The sequence below is a fragment of the Portunus trituberculatus genome, chromosome 42, assembly GCF_017591435.1.
Source record: "Portunus trituberculatus isolate SZX2019 chromosome 42, ASM1759143v1, whole genome shotgun sequence".
Lineage (NCBI taxonomy): Eukaryota > Metazoa > Arthropoda > Malacostraca > Decapoda > Portunidae > Portunus > Portunus trituberculatus.
The window spans coordinates 12,495,103-12,521,937 of NC_059296.1; the positions used below are offsets into that span (position 1 = coordinate 12,495,103).

The window sequence follows — 26,835 nt, forward strand, 5'->3', positions numbered from 1 at the left end:
AAAATAAATCAAGGCATTTGAATAATGTTACTTAAGATTAAAAACAAACTGAACACATAACACTAAGTTCCAAAAATTGTAAAATAAATACCACTGTCTCTCAGTGGAAGAGAAAGACAGGCAAGATTGTTATGAAGTATATTTCTCAAACCAACATCACAAAAAAGCGTGTAACAGATGAACACTGTCACCCTGACTGTTGCACATTAGGTAATCCACCTTTTTCTCACCTTCCTGATATCTTGAATTGGTATATATATATATATATATATATATATATATATATATATATATATATATATATATATATATATATATATATATATATCATCAAAAGAAACTGACAGGCCTGGGTGTGTGGTGGGCTGTTTAATTCAATAATGAACACAAGTTTTGGTCTGAACTAATGATGCACTGCCTGGTGGATGCGTGAACATATCGCATGTTTCAAGTAATGAAAACTTCACAGTGTGCAATAATATAGGCAGAAAACTATACCAGCTTCATTGACTAAAGACAGAACATTTTATGTCCCTGTGATTAAGAAATATTATAGTTACTCATACCCCCCCTAAACAAACTGAAAACAGCTTAGTCTGATCATTAATATCATTATCACATGACAAGGTGTCAAATTCCTTGTTAACAGAACATGACAAGATAGTAAACTTGATACACTTCACTGTCCTGTGCTCAGTACCAACACCACAGGCCATTACCACCACCACCACTAACTCCTCATTCTGTTTCTGTATCTGTGGAAAAACACTAGCAGGAGGCCTACACTGCCACAGAAACCTCACATGCGCATGTTATATATATTATGTTACAAAACTCATAAGGCAAGAGTGCACAATGATGATAATTATAACTGTAGTAATAATAGTAGTAGCAGTAGTAGTGGCTCCCAAGTGAAGAGTTCCATTCATTGCACCAAAAAGTCATGACCAATTGCTCCCCCATGTCCTCTTAAAAATCATATCATTATCAAAATAAAGAAAAATATATGTATGAACGAAAGAGGCCACAGGGCAATAATGTTCTTTATCCCTCAAACAGTACTTGTTTTCTCCCTTACCCTTCCCACCCTTGGTTACCATCCATCCCCATCCCACCCACAAAGTGCAGCAGCATTGAAAATGATGGTGTGTAAAGCTTTGGAATAAAGACAATAATGAAAAATAATAACAATAATAAAAAGGAAATATATATATATATGTGCTCTGTTCTTAATTCCCTCCAGACTCCCCCTGTTCCTCACCCAAGACTTTGGATGAGGCTGGGGTGGAGGGGAGGATATGGTTCTCATGGAAAACAACCACTCATGCCCAGCACTGGAGCCTGTGTGGCTGGTGGTCTACGCACAGCACTGCCGGGCCGCGCCTCGGTCATTCCTCCTATCTGGGCGCACCACGCTCTCAGGATTCTCCTGAAACAGAAACCCAGCAATCATTATTACAAAATTAATAAAATAGGAAAATATAACAAATATATTTGTTAGGGAAAAAAGAAAGATGCTCAAGATCTTCATCCAAGAAGCATGGTTGCCCTTTTCCATTTATGAGGACCTGAATCAGCCATGACATTTACAAGTCAAGAGTACTGAATACCTCAAATTAAACATCTTTCCTTAAAGTTGGCTATATTAGCACAACATACCAGGTATTTTGTAAACAAGATATTTTTAGGGTAACCACTATTCTTTATTCCCTATGAATGTCTGAGGCTCATATCAAAACAGGATATTTCGCTGGATTAATTTAAGCATGAATGGCTAATGTCTTATGCATCAAATGGAATTCCTGTATACCAATTTTCATTGTTAATGTCATTTTCTCATTGGAAAATGACCAATTTCAGAAAGTGTGTGTGTGTGTGTGTGTGTGTGTGTGTGTGTATTTACCTAGTTGTATTGTACAGGGTACGAGTGGGGCTCATAGTGTCCTGTCTCCATATCTCCATTTATCTAATTTTTCCTTAAATTTAAGCACATTATGTGTTGTAACAATTTCATTATCCAATGCATTCCACTTTTTCAACGTTCTGTGTGGAAAACTGTATTTTCAAATATCCTTCACACACTACCTCATCCTGATCTTCTTTTCATGTCCTCTTGTCCTTCCATCTTCTTCTGTCAACAGTACCAAGTCTTCTTTGTCTATCTTTTTAATGCCATTGACTATTTTGTACATTGTGTGAGGGCCAGCGCATTATTTCCCTTTATTTAATTATATTATATGTGTAGCCTCTGGCCCAAGCGCGGGCTGTTGCTGTTCCGTTGTGCGGCCAAACCCCCTCTCTTTGTTTCCACCATTTTGTGCGCCTGCGAGCTTCACATTAGTAACCAGCCAGTCTTCAGCGGAGGTAGACACGTGCGCTCTTGGTTTCTGGCACAGGGTGGAGACACGTGTTGCTGGGCTGTTCTTGTTACTCGCTAGTCATTGGTCTGGGAGTTGTGCCCTCCTGTTGAGTAGCTGGCTTGCTACTGGGTAGACCGTGGCTGTGTAGGACAACGGGCTTGTTGTCCTGAGGAAAGTGTAGCCGGTTGGGGCTGCATTTCCTGTTGTGCGTTCGTCCACTCGGGTGTGGCGACGCGGAGGGACGCGTTATTGTTTCGTCCTGTTGTTGCTGTTGGTGGCTGTGGTCACCAGTGTGTTTTGTTGGGTGGCTGTGTGCCCCCACCATCTTTTGTATAGTTTCAGTAGTAAACTGTATTGTAGTGGTAGTAGCCACGCACACTATTGAATGCTGAGAGGCTTCATGTCGGCCAGTAGTGCGTAGTGTCGTCCGCCAGACTTGTCTGCGACGAGTATTTGGACTCCGTGTATAGCTGGTGTCACCCGTAGGTGGTGTCTGGGCTTGTGTGTACATCACCGGATGTGCTGTACACATCATATATTGCAGTAGTAGTAGGCCAGGGATGTCAGTCTAACAGGTGTTAGTAAGCACTTGTTGTAGTAGGATAGTATAGTAATATAATATACCGCACATTGTTCCGGTCTGTGAGTTATCACAGTCTGTGGACAAGGCGGGTGGAGAGGCATTAATACTTCATAGAGAAGTGGGTGGAATTGTCCTTGTGGGCGGTTTCTCTAGGGGTATTAAGGCCTCGCCCTGTTACACATAACATCTACCATTTATAAATTCTACTTGGTTGGGTACAGGAGGAGAAGGAGTTGCTGAGGAGATTCCCTTACAGTGGGGAAATTATACACTGTTGGCGACCTTGAAAGAACCTGAGGGTTACGTCGGCTGTGAGTTATAGTAGTGGGGACTCTGTGGAGTGTTTTATAATCCCCACTGTACTGACCGTAACAAAGTTGGCGATTTTGCCAGAATAACAGTCTAGTGAGCTGTAGCAGCTAACCGCAGCCGGGTGACTTACGTAACCGTAACAGTGGCGACCTCGCCAGGATAAACCAAGTGCTTTATAGTGTGTAGTGTTATTGTGTGGGGTATTATTACTTATATTATTTTATTGTTTGTGAGAACGAGTCCCTGTGAGCACCATGGAGAGAGTTACTGGTCTTTTCACCCCAGCAGTGGAGGGTGAGGATGCGAGTGTGAGCCGGCGAGACTCACCACGTGGGTATGATGAGTCGGTGGCGCGTGGGGTCAGTGAGGACGCATTTACTACGTGTCATGATAACGCACGTGGCGGTCCCAGTGAAGGTGATGTGGGATATATTAGCCCTGGCAGAAGTATCGGAAGCAGGGAAGGCTCCCGACGATCTAGTCCAGCAAGCAGTATTGCTGATAGTGTCCAGTCAGCTGCCAGACTGGAGGAACTGCGATTGAAGCTGGAAATGAGGAAAATGGAGATAGAAGCAGAAGAGAGGCGAGAGTTGAAGAGATTAGCTGCAGAGAGAGACGAGAGTCAAACAGACTAGCAGAGACTAGCAGAGAGAGAGGCTAGAGAGGCGGAAGAAAGACGAGAACTTCAGAGACTAGCAGCAGAGCAGGAGGCTAGAGAGGCGGAAGAGAGGGCTAGAGAGCGGAAGAGACGAGAGTTCACAGACTAGCAGCAGAGAAGGAGGCTAGAGATGGAGATGATGAGATTGGAGATGGAGAGAGAAAGGGCAGATAAAGATAGAGAGTTGGAGTGGGAGAGAACTCGCCATGCAGTAAGTACGCCTGGAGTTGTTGGTAGTGTAGGAGGAGGAGGAGAACAGAGTGTTGAGCGTACGTTAGTTCAAAGTCTCCAGCTAGTCCCCGAATTTGATGAGGCTAAGGTGGCTGAATGGTTTGTCCGCTTCGAGAGGAAAGCCAAGGAGTTTGCTTGGTCTCGAGAGAGATGGGTAGGCTTGGTCGCGAATAAACTCAAGGGAAAAGCCTTGAAGTTTATGATAAAATGTCAGCTGATGATCTGGATGATTATGAGGAGTTTAAGGCTGACATTTTGCGGGCATATGAGCTGCGACCAGAAGCCTATCGCTTGCAATTCAGAGGAAAGAGGAAGCGAGCAAGTGACTCCTACCTCGAGTGTGCTCGTTCACTGGAGCAAGTGTTTGAGAGATGGGTTGCTAGCGAGGGTGTTGACTCTCTCGAGGCTTTGAAGGAGTTAGTAGTTATGGAGCAGTTCATTGACATTGCTGATAAGGAGCTGGTACCTCTGTTGAGGGAGAAGAGGTTTAGGACCTTGAAGGAGGCTGCTACATGGGCTGATGATTATGTGTTGGCCCACCGTCCTGTGCAGCAGCCTGGGAGTTGGAGTCGTAAGGAAGGTGGTCCTAAGGGAGGCCCAGGGAGTGGTGGCAGTTCTTCCTCGGGCTCTTCAGGCCACTTTAGGCGATATACTGGATTCGGCAGTAAAATGGGTTTTGAAAGCCCCAGGCCCCCACCCTCCTTTTTCTGCGAAGGACGGACGGCGGGGAAGGCGGCCCCTAGAACTCTCAAGTATGATTCCCAGCCTACGTGCTATCACTGCCGAGGGAAAGGGCATTTTAAGTTCAATTGCCCAAAATTAGTAACAGCTGAAACTCCAAAGTCCTCGCAGAAACCAGTTGCCTTGTTGGTGTGGCCAGATAAAGTTTGTGGTGATGAGTTGACTGCTCCTTCAGGCTTTAGAAGTGAGAAGGCACGGCGTGTGCCTGAGTTGTGTTTGGAGGAGAGAGAGCAGGTTGGCCCACCTGTCCCTCCCCCTGTTGCCTCGCCCGCTGTTGTTAAGGATAGTGAGCTCGACTGGTGCCGTCCTTTCCTGTGTGGAGGCACTGTTGAGATTGATGGCACCAAGTATCCCATCACTGTACTGCGTGATACAGGAGCACAGCAGTCAGTGTGCCAAAATGTCACTGGGAAGAAGGTGACATCTAGTAAGGCAGTGTTGTGTGTTACTTACACAGGAGGTTGTGACGGCTGATGGGATTGACTCCAGATGGGAGTAACAGTGCTGATGTGGTGGAGCCAGTGTTGGGCTCACCATTGAGTTCTGGTGTAGAGGCTGACGGTGACGGCGTAGAGTCACTTGTTAATGCACCGGACTCGGCTTTGGGAGTTGTTGCTGAGAGTGAGGATGGAGTGTTGGGTGTAGCTGAGTTGTTTGATGGTTATCCTCACTCTGCAGAGCACTCTGGAAGGAGCACTCGTGCTGAGTTGCTTCCTGGTGTAGAGGCTGAGGGCTCTGATGTTCAGCACAGGCCCCAGCATGATAAGTCAGGCAGTTTGTTGGAAGTTGGCGCCCAGGGTGGGAGACTTCCAGTTCTGCGGGGAGTTGGAGTTTCTCCCCTGTGGAGCATCGTGGAGGCAGGGAGCGAGCTGTTCCCTTGCCTGGTGACTGCCTGGCTGGTGGTGATGATCCTTCTGAGGACTCACCGGATCACATGGCAAGAGCGGAGCAGCCTGGGCCAGCTCTCCGTCCTCGATGCCGTGTGGGACGTAGGGTTGCAGCGTTGCCTCAACCCCATGACCCTATAGTCCCCCTTTCTCTTACCCAGCTAGAGCCTGCAGAGCTCATTCGTAGGCAGCAGGAGGACCCGGCGTTGGCCTCCTTCTTTGCTCGAGTGGGTGAGGGAAGTGAGGAGTTGGAGGGCAGGGAGGAGTTTGTTTTGCATCAAGGGGTGTTGTGTCGTAGATGGCAGGAGAGTGACGGTGGTGAGTTATTGCAAGTAGTTGTGCCGCAGAAGCTGCGTGAGGCACTTGTGCTGTTGGCACATGAGGGGCCCATGGCTGGACACCTGGGCATCCGAAAGACCGTCGCTCGCCTGCGTCGCAATTTTGGTGGCCCAGCATGTCTGGAGAAGTAGCCACGATTCTTAAGTGCTGCCACACTTGTCAAGTGGTGGGCAAGCCTAATCAGACACCCCCTGTGGCGCCACTCCACCCTATCCCTGCTGTTGATCCTCCCTTCACGAGGGTTTTGATTGATATAGTAGGTCCTCTGCCTACTACCAGGGCTGGTCACAAGTATTTGTTGACCATAATGGATGTTACCACGCGGTATCCTGAAGCAATTCCCTGAGAAGCACTCACTCTAAGGTGGTGCTGAAGGCTTTGTTAACCTTCTTTACACACTTTGGATTGCCAGCAGAGCTGCAGTCCGATCAGGGGACCAACTTTACTTCAAAGTTGTTTAAGGATACGATGACTGCGTGGGGGATCAAGCATATTGTGTCCAGTGCTTATCATCCACAGTCTCAGGGAGCCCTGGAGACATCATCAAACTCTCAAGACCATGCTCAAGAGTTTCTGCATGGAGAGAGATAAGGATTGGGACGAGGGTGTCCCTTTGTCTTATTTGCGGTGAGAGAAGCGCCCACTGAGTCCTTGGGTTTCTCACCCAATCAGCTAGTGTTTGGACACCGAGTGCGTGGACCGCTCGACGTAGTTCGGGAGGCTTGGTGTCAGCCGTCGCCTGAGCGCCCTGTCTCACTGCTTAAGAGCCTCATGAGCAGTCGAGAGAGATTAGCCAAGGCATTAGAGGTGGCGCAGGCCCACCTGTGTAAGGCCCAGCAGAGTATGAAGGGGTATTATGACCGAAGGGCCGAGTATCGGAGTTTTGCCCTGGAGATGAAGTGCTCGTGCTGTTACCACTTCAGGGCCAGCCGCTTGCTGCCCGCTATAGTGGCCCCTATATTATAGAGAAGAAGGTAGGTGACCTCGACTACCTGGTGGTCACTCCTGACCGGCGCAAGAGGGCTCAGCTGTGTCACGTTAACATGCTGAAGCCCTATTTTCGTTCTACTAGCCAGAAGGGCTCTTTTAGTTCTGCCGTGCAAGAGGCATCTTCAGTTTTATTTTTCTGCCGGGAGGGAGAGGCTCCAGAAGTTATTGGGCCTGAACCTGTTGTTCCTACAGGGCAGTGGGAACGGAATAGCCTCCATCTCTTGAAAGAGAAGGTTGAACATTTAGGGATCAGCAATATGAGTTGCTTCGGCGGCTGAGAAAGTACTCTTCAGTGTTTAGCAGTGTCCCGGGCAGGACACAGTTGATAGAACACGATATTGATGTTGGGGACGCAGAGCCTGTCAAACTGCCCCCTACCGAGTAAATCCTATGAAGCAAGCACTGGTGGAGAAGGAGTTGGAGTACATGCTTGAGCATGGGCTCATTACTCGGACTTACAGTCAATGGAGTTCCCCAGTCACCCTGCAGCCTAAGCCTGATGGCAAGGTCAGGTTTTGTATTGACTTCAGGCGGGTTAATGCTCTAACAAAAGTAGACACTTATCCCTTGCCCCGTGTAGATGACTCTGTGGACCGAATCGGGTCAGCTACTTTTATCACCAAAGTGGACCTTGTCAAGGGTACTGGCAGGTCCCATTGACGGAGCGGGCTAAGGAGATAGCGAGTTTTGTGGCCAACGGCGCTGTCTATCAGTGCCAAGTGATGCCTTATGGGCTGCGAAATGCCCCAGCCACATTTCAGCGTCTCATGGACCGAGTTACTGATGGTCTGACTCACTGTGTCGTATACATTGATGACGTGGTCATCTATGACACAACATGGGCTGAGCATCTGACTAATGTAGAAGCCCTCTTTGCACGACTCCAGGAAGCGGGATTAGTTGTCAACTTGGAGAAGTGTGAATTTGTACAAGCTCGGGTGCAATACCTGGGTTACCGAGTGGGCCATGGCTACATCACTCCTCCTGAAGCCAAAGTAGAAGCGATCAGGCGGTTCCCGCACCGACCTGTCGCCGTGCCTTGCAGAGATTCTTAGGAGTGGTAGGTTACTACCGTCGTTTTGTACCGGGGTATTCGACCCTCCTGGCACCTCTTACAGATCTCTTGCAGAAGGGTAAGAAGTGGGTCTGGAGTGAAGACTGTGAGAGCGCCTTCCACCGAGTTAAGACCATTTTATGCGAGATGCCAGTGCTCCAGGCCCCTGACTTCAGAAGAAGTTTTGCTCTCGCAGTAGATGCCAGTCAGGTGGGAGTAGGCGCAGTTTTATTGCAGCCTGATGACCAGGGTGTTAACCACCCTGTGTGTTATTTTTCGAAAAGTTTACTCCCGCCCAGAAGAACTATTCAGTCATTGAGCAAGAGCTGCTTGCCATTTTGTTAGCCTTGCAGCATTTTGAAATTTACATCCCGCTTATGGGCCCCAAGTAGTCATCTATTCAGATCATAGTCCCCTTCAGTTCTTAGAAAAGTTTAAATTTAAAATCAGCGTTTAACTCGCTGGAGTCTTCTACTCCAGGAGTACAATATCATTGTCAGACATATAAAAGGAGCAGACAACGTTGTAGCTGATTGTCTGTCCCGGGCCATTCCCTTTAATCAGTTCCATGCCTTTTTAAAAAAATTTTGTAAATGTTTTGTTTCCAAAATTTTTTCTTTTAAGGGAGGGCGTGTGAGGGCCAGCGCATTATTTCCCCTTTATTTAATTATATTATATGTGTAGCCTCTGGCCCAGCGGGCCCCTCGGGCTGTTCTGTTGAGCAGACAAACCCCTCTCTTTGTTTCCACCGTTGTCTGGCGAGCGAGTCAGTAACCAGCCAGTCTTCAGCGGAGGTAGACACGTGCGCGGTGGAGACACGTGTTGCTGGGCTGTTCTTGTTACTCGCTAGTCATTGGTCTGGGAGTTGTGCCCTCTTGTTGAGTAGCTGGCTTGCTACTGGGTAGACCGTGGCTGTGTAGGACAACGGGCTTGTTGTCCTGAGGAAAGTGTAGCCGGTTGGGGCTGCATTTCCTGTTGTGCGTTCGTCCACTCGGGTGTGGCGACGCGGAGGGACGCGTTATTGTTTCGTCCTGTTGTTGCTGTTGGTGGCTGTGGTCACCAGTGTGTTTGTTGGGTGGCTGTGTGCCCCACCATCTTTTGTATAGTTTCAGTAGTAAACTGTATTGTAGTGGTAGTAGCCACGCACACTATTGAATGCTGAGAGGCTTCATGTCGGCCAGTAGTGCGTAGTGTCGTCCGCCAGACTTGTCTGTGACGAGTATTTGGACTCTGTATAGCTGGTGTCACCCGTAGGTGGTGTCTGGGCTTGTGTGTACATCACCGGATGTGCTGTACACATCATATATTGCAGTAGTAGTAGGCCAGGGATGTCAGTCTGACAGGTGTTAGTAAGCACTTGTTGTAGTAGGATAGTATAGTAATATATATACTGCGCGTTGTCCCAGTCTGTGAGTTATCACAGTCTGTGGACAAGGCGGGTGGAGAGGCATTAATACTTCATAGAGAAGTGGGTGGAATTGTCCTTGTGGGCGGTTTCTCTAGGGGGGTATTAAGGCCTCGCCCTGTTACACATAGCATCTACCATTTATAAATTCTACTTGGTTGGGTACAGGAGGAGAAGGAGTTGCTGAGGAAATTCCCTTACAGTGGGGGAAATTATACACTGTTGGCGACCTTGAAAGAACCTGAGGGTTACGTCGGCTGTGAGTTATAGTAGTGGGGACTCTGTGGAGTGTTTTATAATCCCCACTGTACTGACCGTAATAAAGCTGGCGATTTTGCCAGAATAACAGTCTAGTGAGCTGTAACAGCTAACCGCAGCCGGGTGACGACTTACGTTTGCAAACCGTAACAATTGTTATTAGGTCCCCCACATTCTCTTCTATCTTGTAAGTTTGGTAGTCCCATTTCCTTCAGTTGTTCTTCATGTGTTAGGTCCTTTAATTCCGGCACTATCTTTGTTGCAATCTTCTGCATCCTTTCCAATTTTCTTATATCCATTTTAGAGCTCGGAGACCACACATCTGCTGCATATTCCAGCTTTGGACGTATCACGCTTGTGATGATTTCTTCATCATATCTTTGTCCATGTATTGAAATGCCACTCTTATATTAGTCAACATTTTATATGATAGTCCAAATATCTTACTTATGTGCTTTTCAGGGCTCAGATTTTCCTGTATGATCACTCCCAGAGCTTTTTCCTCTTTAGTCTTCATTATTTGTTCCTCTCCCATCAAGTAGTTCCATACCAGTCTTCCCTTACTCTTTCCTAGTTCCATTATGAGACATTTCTTGGCATTAAACTCCAATTTCCACTTCCTGTTCTACTCATAGATCTTGTTTAAATCTTCCTGCTATAGCAGACAGTCCTCTTTGGTTTTGATAACTCTTAGCAGTTTTGCATCATCAGGAAACGAATTTATATAACTGTTTACCCCAATGTGAATGTCGTTTACATAAATCTGAAACATAATGGGGGCTAACCTAACCTAACCTAACACTGACCCTTGTGGCACTCTGCTAGTTACTTTACCCCAAGATGAGTATGAATCTCTGAACACAGTTCTCATTTCCCTATCCTTCAAATAATCTGTCCATTCTAGCAAAGTTCCTCAGTCCTCCAATGCTCTCTAGTTTCCAAAGTAGTCTTCCATGAGGGACTTTATCAAAAGCCTTTTCAATATCCAGGTACAATGCATCCACCCATCCATCTCCGTTTTCAAGTCCTGCAATAACTCTCGACTAGAAGCTTAATAAGTTTGATACACACGACCTCCCTGTCCTGAACCCAAATTGTCTGTTCGATAGATTTGCTCCTCTTCTAAAAATTTAACCCATTTTTCTTTGATAATTATTTCACATAACTTCCCCAAGACACTTGTAAATGACACTGGTCTGTAGTTTAGGGGGTTCAGTTGCCTTTCCTTCTTTAAATATTGGAATTACGTTGGGCCTCTTCCATTCTAGTGAAACTTTCCCTTCATTTATTGAACTTGTAATTATTTCCCACATTGGGTCCTGTAGTTGCTCTTTACATTCTTTTAACACCCAGCCTGGTACACCATCTGGCCCCATTGCTTTTCTGACATCCAACTTATTCAATAATCTTCCAATATCTTCTTTGTGCACTGCAATCTCCTGTAATCCTTGGCAAAGCATTGTCCTACTAGGTTCTGTGAAATTTTCTGCAGTGAACACCGTTTTGAAGCTCTCATTCATTATTTCACACATTTCCTTCTGTTTGGTATGTTTTCCCTTCTTTAATTATTTTTTCAATTGTTTCCTTGTTCTTTGTTTTGCCAATTATAAATTTTTAGAAAAGTTTGGGTTCGTCTGCTTTTATTCATCATATCTTTCTCAAAGTTTCTTTCTTCCTGTCTCCTTACTCTAATATATTCATTTCTGGCATCCTTATACTGCCGTCTGTTATACAGTACCCTCCCGAGTTTAGCGCTTGCTTTCTTCTTAAGATATAGCGCCAAACTCAAGGATCGCTAAGCTCGAGGTATTGAAAACAATGTAAAAACGCTTATTCATTCTGGCCCGGGACGAAGCTGATTTTTTTTCCTCCCCACTTTACTCCCTTATTTCAAAATACCAATAAATTGGTGGGTGTATTCAGTTTCAGTGAAGAATGCTCTTGTTAAGACGAAAAAAACTGGGATACACACTTTATTGAAAAGAACAAAAAGAGAAAAGAAATAACAAGAACTCTAACAGCACATAATCTCACTCTGGGGCATGGTCCGCTAGCGCAAAGCCTTCAAATTCGTTGCCCAAATCCACGGGGGCTACATTATCGTCGACCAGCAGCTCATCACCATCATCATCCTTCTCAGCAACAACAGCAGGTGGTGTGTCTTCTCGCTTGTCACGGTTACTGAAGTATCTTGTGATCAAGGCCTGTTCTCGTTTTTTCATTCGTGCTTCGTACATCTGTTTGTATTCATTTAATCCCTTTTGAACTGCGTGGATGCATGTCACACGTCGGTCAGAATTTGAATCAAAATTGCAAATGGCCTCCTTTAATTTTTCTGTAATTGCAAATATTTCTGTTAATTGGTAAACAGTTAGCTCATCTTCCTTTTCCTTTTCCTCTTCTTTTCTTCTTCCTCGTGCTCCTCTTCAAGCATGTCTTCCGCACTAGGTTCGGCGACTCTCTCTCCAATAAGATTTTCTATGTCAGCAGCACTGACAATGTCATACCCACTGATGGGTAATGTTTTGGCCAGCTGAAGCAGTGAGCCCATAGCGGCCGCTACACTCTGTCTCTCCTGTGTTGTGCTGAGCTCACGGGCACCGCTACTCGTTTCTGCCTCGATCCACGGGAAAACTCTCCTCCAACTGTGTTTCACTGTAGCAGCATTGACAAAGTTCCAGCATTCCACCATAAAGTCCACAGCTTTCTTGATATCAAAATTACGAAAGAAATTCTGTGCTGTCATAATTTCCTTGGGTCTACCTGGTGCTGGCAACACTGTATGGGAGCTTGCCTCACCTGTCTGATGCATTGCTCGTGAGTTATGCAGGGCTCCAACCTGTGGTGCAGTGCTCAGTGGCATATAAGAACTATCAAGATGCTGGTGGAAGAGGGCTAAGGACGCGTGCACATGTGGTCAGCTCAGTCAGCCAACTGCAGGAGTCTTGGGGCAGCATACGTGACGCCGCCCGGAAGTAAAAGCGACCGATACTTGTCAAAGTACTTGCGAAATTCGGGGCGATACAGCGCCAAACTCGGGATGGTAAGAATTTAGGACTAAGCGCCAAACTCGAGGATCGCGAAACTTGGATAGCGCTAAACTCGGGAGGGTACTGTAGTCATTTCTGTAAGAATATGTGATATTTCCCTTGTACTGTCTTTCTGTACATAATATTTCTCCACTCAATATCAGCAAAATAGATCCTTAATTTTTCAAAATCTGCTCTTGCATAATCTAATCTCTCTCCTTTGTAGTCATCTCTGTAGCTTATCCCATTTTCCTCCTGAATTTGCAGCTCTAATGTCATATGATCACTTCTTCCCCATTGGACTAAGGTATTGTATTATTGGAGGGGGCTCTGGTTTCTTTGTGAATACTAGTAAAGCAACGATGGTTCTTCCCCCCTGTACCTTGTTGACTCCTCCACCCACTGCCCAGCATTATCCATTACTTCCATCTCCAGTTTACTTCTTAGCAGTTAATCTCCAACTAGAAGTATTCTTCTAGTTGGTGGCATAGTGGATAAGGTGGTGAGTGTGGGATCGGGCAGACGTCCATGCGTAGGTTCTAATCCCACCACGTACAGCCTTAAACACTTTGCCATTTGTCGAGTGGTTTAAAGTTACCTACATGTCACCATGATATCCAGGTTCTAGGTGGTTACACCCAAGATGAGCTTGGGCGGTGATATGGGCCCTGATATGGGTACCACTATAAATAAAATTGCCTGCGCCACTAATGGGCAGAAGCTGAACAGCGCTTCCTACACACACTTCAAGTGAGCCTACAGGCGCTAGAGGCCTTAATGCAAAAAAAAAAAAAAAAAAAAAAAAAAAAAGTTATCTAGGCACTTAATCACCTCTTTGCATATCTTTATGTTCTTCAGTTCCTCATGTATTAGTTTTAGGTGGCATATATGCAACTATAATTTTTCTCTTCTTCAATTCCTGTTTTGATTGTTACTCCCATTACTTCCACTTTATTCCCTTCATATTGCACATCCTCCACACATATATTATCACGAACCATTATTAGCATTCCTCCTCCCCTTTATCCTTCCTGTCTCTCCTCCAGCTATTATATCCCTCCTCTTTACAGTTAACATGGATCTGCTCTCTTAGTTTTGTTTCAACAATGCACATTACATCTGGCCTTTTCTCTTTCAAATAATCCCTAACCTCCAACATGCTTGATAACAACCCATCTATATTAGTATAAGTCACTCTTAATTCATTGCCTCCTCCACAACCTCCTCTTTCTTCTGTAGATTATCACTTCTTTAGTCTCATATCCATAACCCTCCAGCAAAACTGTTTCTTCTCTACCTCAGTCCTTTTCTCATTTTTTTCCCTTAGCTTCACTTCTTAGCACTTTCTCCTTTTCCCTCTCCTCTAGGTTCATATCTATTTTTATCCATATACCCTTGTATTCTGTATCACAGGCCAGCTTCCCTTTCCTAGCCATAATTTCTTCTACTGCCACTTAGGATCTCATTCTCATTTTCATTGGTCTCCTACCCCCTTCACTGTATCTTCCTAGCCTGATGACTTCCTCCACCTCCTGGTCTAGTTCTTGTATGCTGTCTTGTGTTTGTTTGATAACAGTTTTGGCCAATTCTCTCTCTTTACGTTCTCTTGTGAATTCATTTGGAATGTACATTTCCTTCAACCCAAAAATCACGAAGCTTTTTTTCTTATCCACTGTGTGTGTGTGTGTGTGTGTGTGTGTGTGTGTGTGTGTGTGTGTGTGTGTGTGTGTGTTCAGAAGGTAACATAAAACACCTGAATTGGACAGCCATTAATCAAAATCAAGATGGATTGCAAGAAGCTTAGTGCTAAATAAAATGCAATCCAAGCAGCTTTGATGATTCAAAAGAACAGTAGCTGTTTTAGTTTTAGTGTTTGTGATGTTAAATTCATAAACAGTGAGCTCTGCAGGTGCTTGGATGTAGAAAGCTTACTTGTGGATCACGGCCTGGGGTCTTGTTGAGGATGGCTTCAGCTAACTCCAGGAAGGCCTGCTCAATGTTGATGTTGGCTTTAGCTGACGTCTCAAGGAATCTGATGCCATGTTCAAGAGCAATCTACGGATAGATGTACATGTAATGTAGTTTGCTTTAAATCTACATATGTTATGATTAAAATGCTACATAACCTCTCAACTAATCTCCAAGATTACTCATTCAACAGTAATTATCAGTTATATCAACTTTAAAACACCTCTTGTGCTGCACAAGGACATCATAGGTAACCATATTATTGTCAGTTGGGGGAAAGGTGCATGAGTGAACAAACACAAAACTTCATCAAAATATTGTGAAATGAAATTATTGAAAAGAATCGGATCAAGTAGAAAATAACAATAAAGAAACTGTCAATAAAGTTGAGCAATTTACCATGGTAAGATTACAACCTGAAACATCATGGGTCTCATTGATCTGATATTTAGTTATTTCTCTGCTGCATTATGCATGCTTTTTTGGAGATGCTCATGATGTTTGCTACCAATCTACATATTTCTCCAAGATATGCTAACTACGAAAAAAAATTGTCATATCAGAGCAATAAAATTTTCACTTCCCCACAGTACATGGTAACCTTTCTCTATTTTTATCACATAATCAACAAAATGTATAACGAATAGCGTAAGACAAAAGAAAAGATTACTCACAGACTCTCCCTTCTCCTTATTAATGACTCGCTTGTCTTCCATGTCACACTTGTTTCCTAGAATCATCTTCTCAACATCCTCATTTGCATGCTGAAATCCAACAGTATGGATTAGCAATAATTCCATATAAAATCAACAACAATCAAATATTTTCTCAAACTACCATAGCTCTTCGCTGAGTTCTGTAACTATGATTTGCTGCAATGAATGAGGCAGTGATGGTTGAATGGCAAAGCAGTAGAGGTAATGCACACAGTCACCATCTGCAATGCATGCTTAGCTCCCAATGGAATACAAGTACTTACAGCAACATAAAATAACTCTTGGTTGCAAGTACAAGAGATATGGACATTAGATTGGTTCATATCAAGGTGGATGAAATGGTTCATGTCAGGGTGGAAAAATGTGTTGAGTGGCCAGTCAGTGTTTTCCTTGGCCACCAAAGTGCTTATGAAAATTCACTGAAAACCAAATCTTTGCCTTATTGCTATTCAAGGATTATTGCATGGAGAGAGAGAGAGAGAGAGAGAGAGAGAGAGAGAGAGAGAGAGAGAGAGAGAGAGAGAGAGAGAGAGAGAGAGAGAGAGAGAGAGAGAGAGAGAGAGAGAGAGAGATGCAGCTAATGTTCAACTGTGAACGTGTATACACACACACACACACACACACACACACACACACACACACACACACACACTAACTTATGGTTACCACAACAAGCTTTTCAACAATTTTATCCAAATAAAGGAGTGAGCTCAAAACTTTTGTAATCGCCAAGTCTATAGTGCTGCCAGCAACTAACTCATGAAATGTGACCACTTCAAAATAAAAGGTGTAACCATTTCTCTTACAAGACCAGAATTTTATAGTTTATTATGACACTGAGCACACTATGAGAATTCTAAATTACTAAGAACAGTGAAGGTAAAGAAAGAAAAGCAAAATCAATCCTTGAAACATCAACAGTTAAGAGTAAAAGATTAATACACTCATACAACTCAAACCAATTAATAAACATAAAAATCAATCACTCACCTCATCTATGTTTCTTAACCATTTTGCTATGTTATCAAAGGATTTCGCATTAGTGATGTCATAGACAAGCATGATGCCCATTGCGCCCCTGTAGTAGGATGTGGTGATTGTGTGAAACCTCTCCTGCCCAGCTGTGTCCCTGCAGGAGATAACATTTATTATCATGAAGCACACCCCACTGACACACACAAACACATACACACACACACAAGATGGTGAGTTACAATAAAGAAAATACTTGGTGTAAAGCACACTATATGGATACAGTGCCATACATCAATTATATACATTTCATGCATGATATTCATGCTATGGTAATCCTTCCCTTCCATTTGAAAAACATGTACACTTGTGGCCTGTTTCTTTCTAACCCTTCCTCTCTAGAAATGCTAGATAAAAGGCATGGAAAATCTGTAATGTAATATAAAAGTTAAAAAAGTTAAAAACACAGTAGATGGATTTAATATTTTATGTATAAACTCAAGCAAATGACTGACAACTTCACCGATGGTGACATAACAAGTACCATCTTACTTTTGATCCATCACAAAATTATTATAACCCTTAACACGAAAATGCCTCGGTAATTCTCGATACATCAAATAGCATGGGTATGCAAATAGATAAACTATATGTAAAGAGGAATTAATAGGAAAGAGGCCAAGAGAGTAAGAGCTTGGACAGTGTGAGAAAGCTGCAGGTATTGGTGAAATATTTGTTAAAATGTTAAATTATGAAAATGAAGTGGTGGTAGATTAGATCCTTTTACAATATGAGATCTGACATGGAGGCAAAGAGAAGTGGAGGAAAGCAGTTATTATACCTCTATATAGTAGTACAGATTATATGAATGAGTGCAATAGTTCCAGAGAGGATAAGTAAGTGATAAAAATCACCTAGTAGAAGATCAGTAAAGTGTAGAGTGAATTCTGAGAATGAAAAGGTGTGCATAAATTTTTCAATTAAGATAATGAACAGTAATTGAGAGGATGAAAAGTTGTATGAACCATTCATGGCCCTAAAGAAGCCAACTGATGGGTGAATAGGGAAGCCCATTGGGAGGTTCTGAAGATTTATTAAAGTTGGAGGGCAGCTGTTGGAAGGAATGTGTGTTTGTGGGTAGAGGGAGAGCTAGGAGCAGGAGTGAGAAAAAGTGTGTCATGTCTCCATGGTTGTTTAATTTCTTTTTTTTTCTCTCTTTTTGAAGAGATAACACTTTCTTACCAGCAGTGGATGGAACAGAAACTAAAGTGTATGTAGGAAAAAATATGATGGTGTTTGAGAAGACAGTGGAGGTGTGTGTAATTTTAAGATATTTCATATGCCGTGCATTAGTGAGCCAACTAAAGGTAGATGTGGTAATGGGTCATATGGGAAGGAAAGGAAATGGAGAATCTAGTTAAACATGCAGATGTGATTGGAGAGAAGAGAGAGGATTGTGAGAGGCAGGATCACTTGCAAGTCACGTTAAGGGAGAAATGTGTCTGAATGAAGAGAGGATTAGGATTAGTATTCTCCTGCCCATATAGAGGTATGGATAGTAGACCTGAATGTGAAACATGACAATAATCAGGAATGTGAGATGTGAAAATGGTTATCTGAGAGGGGCATGTGAAATAACAACGAGGGCGAGAAAAATAATGACTGTGTGATGTCATACAAGCACCTGTACAAATGGTGCAAATTGCAAAGTTGAACGAATGAGATGAATACACTGAGAAGGTATGGTCATAATGGGGGGGGGAGATGGAGAGGAGGAAGGGAAGGAGGAAGTAGAGAGATAGTGGGAGAGGGAGAGGAGTTTTTACAAGAAATATGGGAGAGAGGAGAGGAAGGAGTGAAGAGTTTTTAGAGGATATGTACATTTGCAAGGAAGGAAAAGAAGGAAACTTATAAGATGAAGGATAGGGTAAAGAAGTAGAAGTGTGAAAGAAGTACTAGTAAAGGTGCTAGGTACTTTAACAAACAAGAAGGGAATGTTTTGACAGGAAGATTAGAGAGACTGTTGCCACAGCCTTCACCAAAGGAAGGTACCGGATACTGCAGAGACAGGACGAATAGCATGCATATCACTTAATTTTTCTTCATTTAATCACTTAATTTCTCTTCATCTAATTTAGTATTTCAGAATCTCTAACTTACCATATCTGCAACTTAATCTTCTTTCCTCTTAATTCAATGGTTTTGATTTTGAAGTCAATACCTGAAATAAAAAGTAAATCAATTAAAAAGGCACTTCACTAAATTGTTTCATTAGGGTAGTAAATTCTCATGGAAAATACCAGATACTTGACTAATATTAGTCCATTTAATAAAACCATTACTTACTAAAAAAAAAAAAAAAAAAAAAAAAATTATAGCAGGTACACATATGAAAAGAAAGAAAATATAATAAAGGAATGACCATTAAACATCATATAAATCAAACAGGTAAGTGCTTGAAGTCTAAAACATTTCCTATCTCATTCATGGAGTAAATGTGGCTATCTAATCAATATATACACTCCTTTGGCCACTGGAAACATGCTTTTTCTTCTTCTTTAGTGTCAAATTCAGGCCTTGTAAATGCAAATGGGAGAGGGAGAGAGATAGAAGGTATTGCAGGAACATCTAATAGTGACAGTGAATGAATAAAAGATGGTCAGAACACCAGCACAGCTTCGTGTGATCCATGGTAAGTAAAAATTTTCATGTGGCATCGTCAGTCCTATAAAGCATCAACTTCCAAATCTTCCTATATTCCAAAGCTTTTACACAGAATGCTTAATCATATGAATCCTTATCACTCATAACTCCCCTTACCAAGGCAGTAGCTCTGCTATCTGTAGTTATCATTGTACACAAGCACCCATCACACATGTTTTGCGGAAACAGTTATAGGAAGTAATGAATTATTACCAAAAATCCTCAGAGGATATTATATATGTATGCATATAGCCAAGCACCTAATAATGTTAATTGATCCCCCACCTTCAATATCCTTTCTTTACAATTCATTTTTAGGTTTCTCATGTTTAGAGACTTATACTATTATCCCTCTGCCTGTATGATTCATGTTTGTTTATTAAGTCTTTCATAGCAAATGCTGTACCATGTACATACAGTGGAGCCTCAATACTCAAATTAAATCCATTCCAAATGGCTGTCTGAGTATCAAAAAATTTGACTATCGATACCTATAAACCAGATAATTTGAACTAATCTTAGCAAAAAGCTTAAGTTTACAAAAATTTCAATGTAATTTTCTTGGTAATTTTGATTTATACATAGCTACCATTAGTGAAGGCTGGTGATGGATAACGTAGAAGAGAATGGGAGAAGGGTGGGGAGGATAAGAGAGGTCGTCAGAGGATGAGTCACTATCCATGAAAACGTCTGGAAACTTTTTTCCTGATGCAATTCCTGTGAACCCACTAGTAGAGAGCCATGGCTCACTAACACTTGTACTTTCCTTATTTTCCCCACTATTAAGCCTCTTTGGTGCCATTATAAGTTTCAAAATGAAAAACTACTGAAAGAACGCAGAAGAATGTTATTCTTACGACTGTGGCAGGACTAGGGATGTGCACTGGTGTCCAGTACACCGGTATTTTGTTTCGGTATTCTTGGTAATACTGGTATCAGAATGGGACAATGGCGGTGGCAGAGAGGGAGAGGCCAGATCTTTGTTTACAACCGTGTGTGTGGCCGTTTGATTATCAGATATTTTCACCACTAATAAGCCTTTGGTGTTAATCTAAGTTTATAAATGAAAAAGTACGGACAGAACGCAGAATCTTATTGACAAACACGGCAGCACAACTGGCAGACAGGGGGGAGGGAGAGGCCAGGGAGCCTTTGTTTATAACCACATGTGTGGATGTTCAACTATCAGGTATTTTTTTGAGTATTAAATCAAACTTTTGCGATCAAATAATGAATAGTTTGACTATTAAGACGTTTGAGTATTGAGTCTCCACTGTATCTAGTGTACATACATACATACATACATACATACATACATACATACACACACACACACACACACACACACACACACACACACACACACACCAGAGGACCGGGGTTCGATTCCCCAGCTGGATGGAGATATTTGGGTGTGTCTCCTTTCACGTGTAGCCCCTGTTCACCTAGCAGTGAGTAGGTACGGGATGTAAATCGAGGAGTTGTGACCTTGTTGTCCCGGTGTGTGGTGTGTGCCTGGTCTGAGTCAGGCCTATCCGAAGATTGGAAATAATGAGCTCTGAGCTCGTTCCATAGGGTAACGTCTGGCTGTCTCATCAGAGACTGCAGCAGATCAAACAAACAGTGAAACACACATATGCTAAGTATGTAGTCTTGATGTCTTTAATATAAAATTATGGAATTGCAAGTCTTATTACACATGAAACTTTAGACACAACACTCTGCTAATACAACGCTTTAGCATTTACATCCATACTGGACTTATAATTGGGGTTTTGACCTGCTAATACAGAATCTGTGGTACAGAAATGTGAGAATCAAATTTGGAAAAATGAATATTGCAAAAGCAATGATAGAAGAGATCCTTCAATACAAATCTTGCTGATCCCTACAAGCTTATCTGCCTGACTATGCCCAGTCTGTAAACTGAAACAGAGCCATGCAAACTGCAACAATCGAAACAAATTTTAAAAGTTGAGTGCTGACTGGCCAACATTATACAATCTACTATATTCACAATTGATCTTTACTTTATTGTTTAACTACATTTTACAGTTACAGCAATCTATTAGACTTTAGAAAAAATAATAATATTCAAATCTATTGTAAGAACCAAAAACACATAAGTAAATTCATGATACATGTTGCCATAAAATATGCAAGTGGCACAAGACTACTGCCAAACATCCACCAAGTCAGTAGACACAACCTCCTTGGTGTTGTGGCATGATCAAAATTTTAGCAATATGTTCAACTCTCTTGCGTGTCCTGCCGTGGTGGATGTGTGGTAGTAGCGTGCATGTGATAGAAACACAAGCCATGTAATTCTCTCTATATTTTCTTTATGAATACTTTTAATGATATGTCTGAAAATTTCATTACTCTTGCTTTTTAATATCTATAAAATACAGTAGAATTACTGAAATGCAAATCAATGGAAAATCATATGAAGTACAAAGCTGTGTACACCTGAAAAGCCAACTGGAGTTCAGTTAATAGATTCACACAAGCTCATATAGTTTGCTCAGTTCAGCTTCCAGTTAACTACTTTAGAACCTATGCCATATCCTCTTACCCAAATCATCATAACTGTAGCTAAAGCAAGCAAAGCATATCTAACTGAATTTTCTCTTAGCTTTAGGAATCGGTTGTATCCTTACATACAGTCACTCACAAAACTATTGGTGTATAGGGGTCCGATAGCTATGGACGTATTCGATCAGGTTTTCTGGGGAGGGTTGGTATGCCTGTATGTTGCTGGTTTGGAAGAATCGAACCGGTGGACTGTTGTTTCAAAACATCGGGAGTGAGACTAGGCTTACAGTATTAACTAAGTAAGATTTTTCATCATCTATAGTAAAGGGTGGAAAGAAAAGAAAGGCAGAATTAAAGGTCAGAGAGAGAGAGAGAGAGAGAGAGAGAGAGAGAGAGAGAGAGAGAGAGAGAGAGAGAGAGAGAGAGAGAGAGTGTGGAGGGACAACTACGAGCATCAGGTCTACAAACATATGACAAGACGGACAGTGAAGTTTCAGTTAGCTTCTCCCCATGTTCCACAATGTTTTGACGAATTTTGCACCGATACTTTTGTGAGTGACTACACACAACCACACTACTCTATTCACACGTTAGTGTTGGATTTTGTTACACTCACTAACACTGCAACATTACACGTCTGCTCTATACCATAATGCCCTTCTAGGCGCTGCCTGTCTTAGCCTAAAATACTAACTGCAAATCATGGAAAATGTAAGGAATCACACCAGTGGAATAAGTAAAATAATAAACTTCATTGTGCATGTCACTACTAGTACTTCAATTTTATTATCTCATCCTAATCTATATGAGCAACTATTCCAGTGATTCTCCAAATATCTAAGTATTGGTATGGTAATGAGGTAGACAGTGTACAGTGCTATTTACCTAAGAAAAGGACAACTCTATATCACATCACTCGGACTATCTCTCGACTGTTTCAATTTCCCCAACTAAATAATGTTCAAGGATACTGAAACATTGCCAATAGCACTACACATGCTAACTTAACTTATCCAAATATAACATAACTTCTGACTGCTTTGTTGAGTTGTAAAAGGGCAGATTTTTGTGAACACTGTAAAGTGACCCTTGCCTACTTATTTCCTAACACAGGCATATAATTTTTTTTTTTTTCAAATTGTGGTCAAAACAATGAAGGAATCCAATAGAACTACTGACCTGAATGAATCTAAACCTAAACTATCCAACCCAACATGTCCTTTAGAAGAAATCTCTTATGTATTTATATATTATTCAAATATTTCCATCGATCTTATCGCTGTTTTCTGCAACTCGCTTTACATATATATATTTTTTAAATAATGCAAATCTTTAATGGTTACTCTTATATGTTTTTTATATATATATATATATATATATATATATATATATATATATATATATATATATATATATATATATATATATATATATATATACATATATATATGTAAATATATACATATATATATGTAAATATATACATATATATATATATCTTTGTGGACAATCAAATGCTGCTTTCTTCACATTATAACCCTGTTTAGCACTGGCCTACCTACACCTTATACACAGGACTGCAGCACACCCACCAAATACAGCCCCTGGACACAACCTCTATCATTATCTGACAAAATACAAAATACCCCCCACCAGAATGCACTGTGGGGCCCCAGCTGGTGAACACTCCCCGGGGTGGTCACTGGACGCGGGGGTGAGTCACGGGACGAGTCAACTGTATCGTGACTCACCCCAGCCGCCTTACCTTAGCCCCCAAGATAGTTAACGACACGTGGAACCCTGCCCATCATATCTTTCACCTGTGCCAGATACATGACACCAAAATTACATTTCAGCTATATCAACGATGAAATTGACCGAAGCAATATTATTTCACATTACCCCTTCACTATCTTATCCTTCATGACTTATATTTCACACCCCTGCTGGACAAATTATGAAAACCCCAGGCAACATAATCACCCGAGCCTCCCTAGGCATTCCCGTAGGAAAACCCAGGCCCTAAATAACAGTGAGGGCGAGGGTGTTGGCGGCCCGGCTCGCCTGGCCCCCTCAGGTCCATCCCTTACCTATGGTGGAGATAAAGGTGGTGTTGAAGGCGTCATCTGAAAACCTGAACAGTATACATGTCTTTCCCACACCGGAGTCGCCTATAAGGAGGAGCTTGAATAACAGGTCATAAGTCTTCTTGGCCATCTTCACAACAAACTGAGCACGGTGGAGCGTCGACTACTTTCCCACACCTGGCTCGGGGCTCCCCTCCGGATTTCAGGACAAACCACTGGGAACTATGACGACTGCTTCCCTCCTGCCTTTCCTCCCTGCGATGGTCTATGGAACCTGTCGATAACCACACGTTAAATGTTCATATCAATTTGTTAGGTATTATGCTCTATATTATTTTGTAAGTACTCTAAGGAGAAATGTGGGCAACTATCATTTCCGTGTATGTTATTAAGTAAACAACTGAAATAACTACGTATAAAAATTATCGTATTATTCCTTTATTCAGAGATATTTGAAATTCTTGGAGTTAACAAAATGTTCATAAAATAATCTAGTATTATGATTAGAAAAATAGTCTACCTACCAACATAGATCAGGAAATATGTCAGACAGAAGCTACTGGTAGGCAAATACATTTTCTTCATAACCAAAGTATAATATAAAACGTCTTTGAAATAATCATAGCTCATATACTGTAAATATATCCAATATAAACAAGTAGATAATAAAATTTATATTTAAAATGCACGACATCAAAATGTCGATAAAATTTACGTATTTCTGCAGGAATTTTTTTTTTAATATTAAATTTCATGTAAAATTCATGCAGTGTATTTTCAGCAATGCAATAATTTTTTCACATCAATAATAAAAAACATTAAATAAAGTCGAGGTTTGTGTGATTGGATGATTGGGCCATGACGTCATGAGACTGTGTTCGCTCACGCCTACAGTGTCTTGGCTCTCTACCGCCTCAGGACTGCTGCCCATTCCTACACAATGCTACATGTATCCAAAAATGTTGAATGCCACAGACAACTACCTATCAAAAGATGACTGCAGAAATATCCAATCCAACGAAACCAGCAATACACTCTGTAGTTGCATCACATATATCACACATATGTATATTTCCACTGCACTGCACTAGTTAATTGCTTCGCCTGAATTCAAATTATACACTAATGATTATTCACTACAATATACATAACTAGCAAAGCAGTAATTACCGTCAGAAACATAGTTCGACAATTAAAAAATAGCAGCGTCTGGTAAGTATTATAGGTGTGGTCTGTTCATTGCCACTTTCCGAAACCTAGTTCACCTCGTCATTAATTTCCTAATACTCAATCCAGATCTTACCAGTGAAAATAAACTTACACCAACTAGAAAACATAAATGAATAAACATGTTTGTACTGTAGCGGGAGTGAAAAGGCATGGAGGAAGCAGAGGAGTGAGAGGTATGGGAGAGGAAGGGAGGGGAGTGGTGGATAAGGGACCGTGAGCAGGCAGGCGCGGCGCTTGACACTTGTTGGAGGAAAGGGAGAAGCCTACCCATGCCACCCCTGCCTGTCCCACCGAACCACAAGAGAATATAGCAGTGGCCTCGTACCCTGTTTAGCAAGACCAGGGTACACACATCAGAGGCGTAGGCTTGCCGTTGCTATGGGTATCAGAACTCGCATGCCTCCACTCTAGTGCTCAAGATTATTAACTGCGTGACGTAAGAAACTCATTGAGACTCGCCTTCAGATACAAGGAGAAGGAACCCTGCCACGACGCCTTGCTGCTTCCTGTTTATCATTTTTTCTTGGTTTCATGATAAGACGTTCGTGAATGCATACGAATTAAGATAAGAGCAACGTCACTGATAAGAAAGATCAGTGAGAATACCACATTATCAGTACAGTAATCTCTCTCTCTCTCTCTCTCTCTCTCTCTCTTAACCTAAATCGAATAGTGCCAAATGCGTACTATGTAGAAAGTGTCGATGAATATATTTAAAAATACATTAATGTAATACAATACAACAAAGTGCATTAAACATATAAGATCATTTCCTTCCCGCCGTTTTGATGCGAATACGGAGAAACTGATAGGAAGTGGAGGAAGAGGAGGAAGAGAGGGAAAGTAAACCTGCCGAATGAGTCACTGAATGCATCATGTGATTCTTCGCGTCTCCCTCCACCACCTGATCTTCCCCCTCCCTCCCTCCTCTCCTATCATCCTCCTACCCCGGGTGGTCAACCTCCATCCCACCTTCCCACCTTGCTCTCCTCCGCCTCACCTGATTTCCTCACTCCTCTCCATTCCTCTTGATGCCTTTTCTCTATCATTTTACATTTTTTTCTTCATCATGACTTCACTGCTACTGATGTCGACACAAGTGATGAATGATAAAGCTCTCTCTCTCTCTCTCTCTCTCTCTCTCTCTCTCTCTCTCTCTCTCTCTCTCTCTCTCTTACTGTGTTGTCGCGGTAAAGTTTCGCATTGTGGTTGACACCCAATGCGGTACATCTGCCTCACCTTGCTCACTTCAATGGCCACCTGTGTCTTTCCTTACCTGCAAACACTGCCTATCCGTGCAAGGAGACAAAGCTGAACAAGGGAAAAAATTATGTTTGCGGATGTTGTGCAAGAGATTTAGCAAAATGAGTGCATATTGCCCTCCTCCCCCCTAAACTCTCTCTCTCTCTCTCTCTCTCTCTCTCTCTCTCTCTCTCTCTGTGTGTGTGTGTGTGTGTGTGTGTGTGTGTGTGTTATTGTTGCTGTTTGCAAGGCATGTTACGAAAACTTTTCACCAACTCGACCTTATTTTCACACACACACACACACACACACACACACACACACACACACACACAAACACACACCATGTTTACCTTAACAGAGGAGATGTATCTTTAATTAAATTCTCCGTATCAGTAATTATTATCCAAATCCATAATTCTCTCTCTCTCTCTCTCTCTCTCTCTCTCTCTCTCTCCACGGTACAGTGTCCGGCTGAAGGGAACAAGGGCAGTAGATATACAAGTTACACAACACACAACACATCCCCGTCAGG

At 42.3% G+C, this 26,835-nt stretch overlaps 1 protein-coding gene across 2 annotated transcripts in view; it reads right to left on the reverse strand.

The window, feature by feature from the left end:
• Nucleotides 1–291: 291 nt before the first annotated feature.
• The window catches only part of LOC123517414 (ras-related protein Rab-10-like), a 36,496-nt gene continuing 9,952 nt past the window's right edge, over nucleotides 292–26,835 (reverse strand). For both annotated transcript variants that reach the window (XM_045277437.1, XM_045277436.1), the window contains exons 2-7: nucleotides 23,832–24,102; nucleotides 18,664–18,724; nucleotides 16,522–16,660; nucleotides 15,490–15,579; nucleotides 14,780–14,902; nucleotides 292–1,429 (exon numbers count right to left, since the gene is read on the reverse strand). In XM_045277437.1, coding sequence (XP_045133372.1) covers nucleotides 1,358–1,429; nucleotides 14,780–14,902; nucleotides 15,490–15,579; nucleotides 16,522–16,660; nucleotides 18,664–18,724; nucleotides 23,832–23,958 — 612 coding nt within the window. In that variant the 5' untranslated portion in view covers nucleotides 23,959–24,102 and the 3' untranslated portion in view covers nucleotides 292–1,357. The remainder of the gene's footprint in view (nucleotides 1,430–14,779; nucleotides 14,903–15,489; nucleotides 15,580–16,521; nucleotides 16,661–18,663; nucleotides 18,725–23,831; nucleotides 24,103–26,835) is intronic.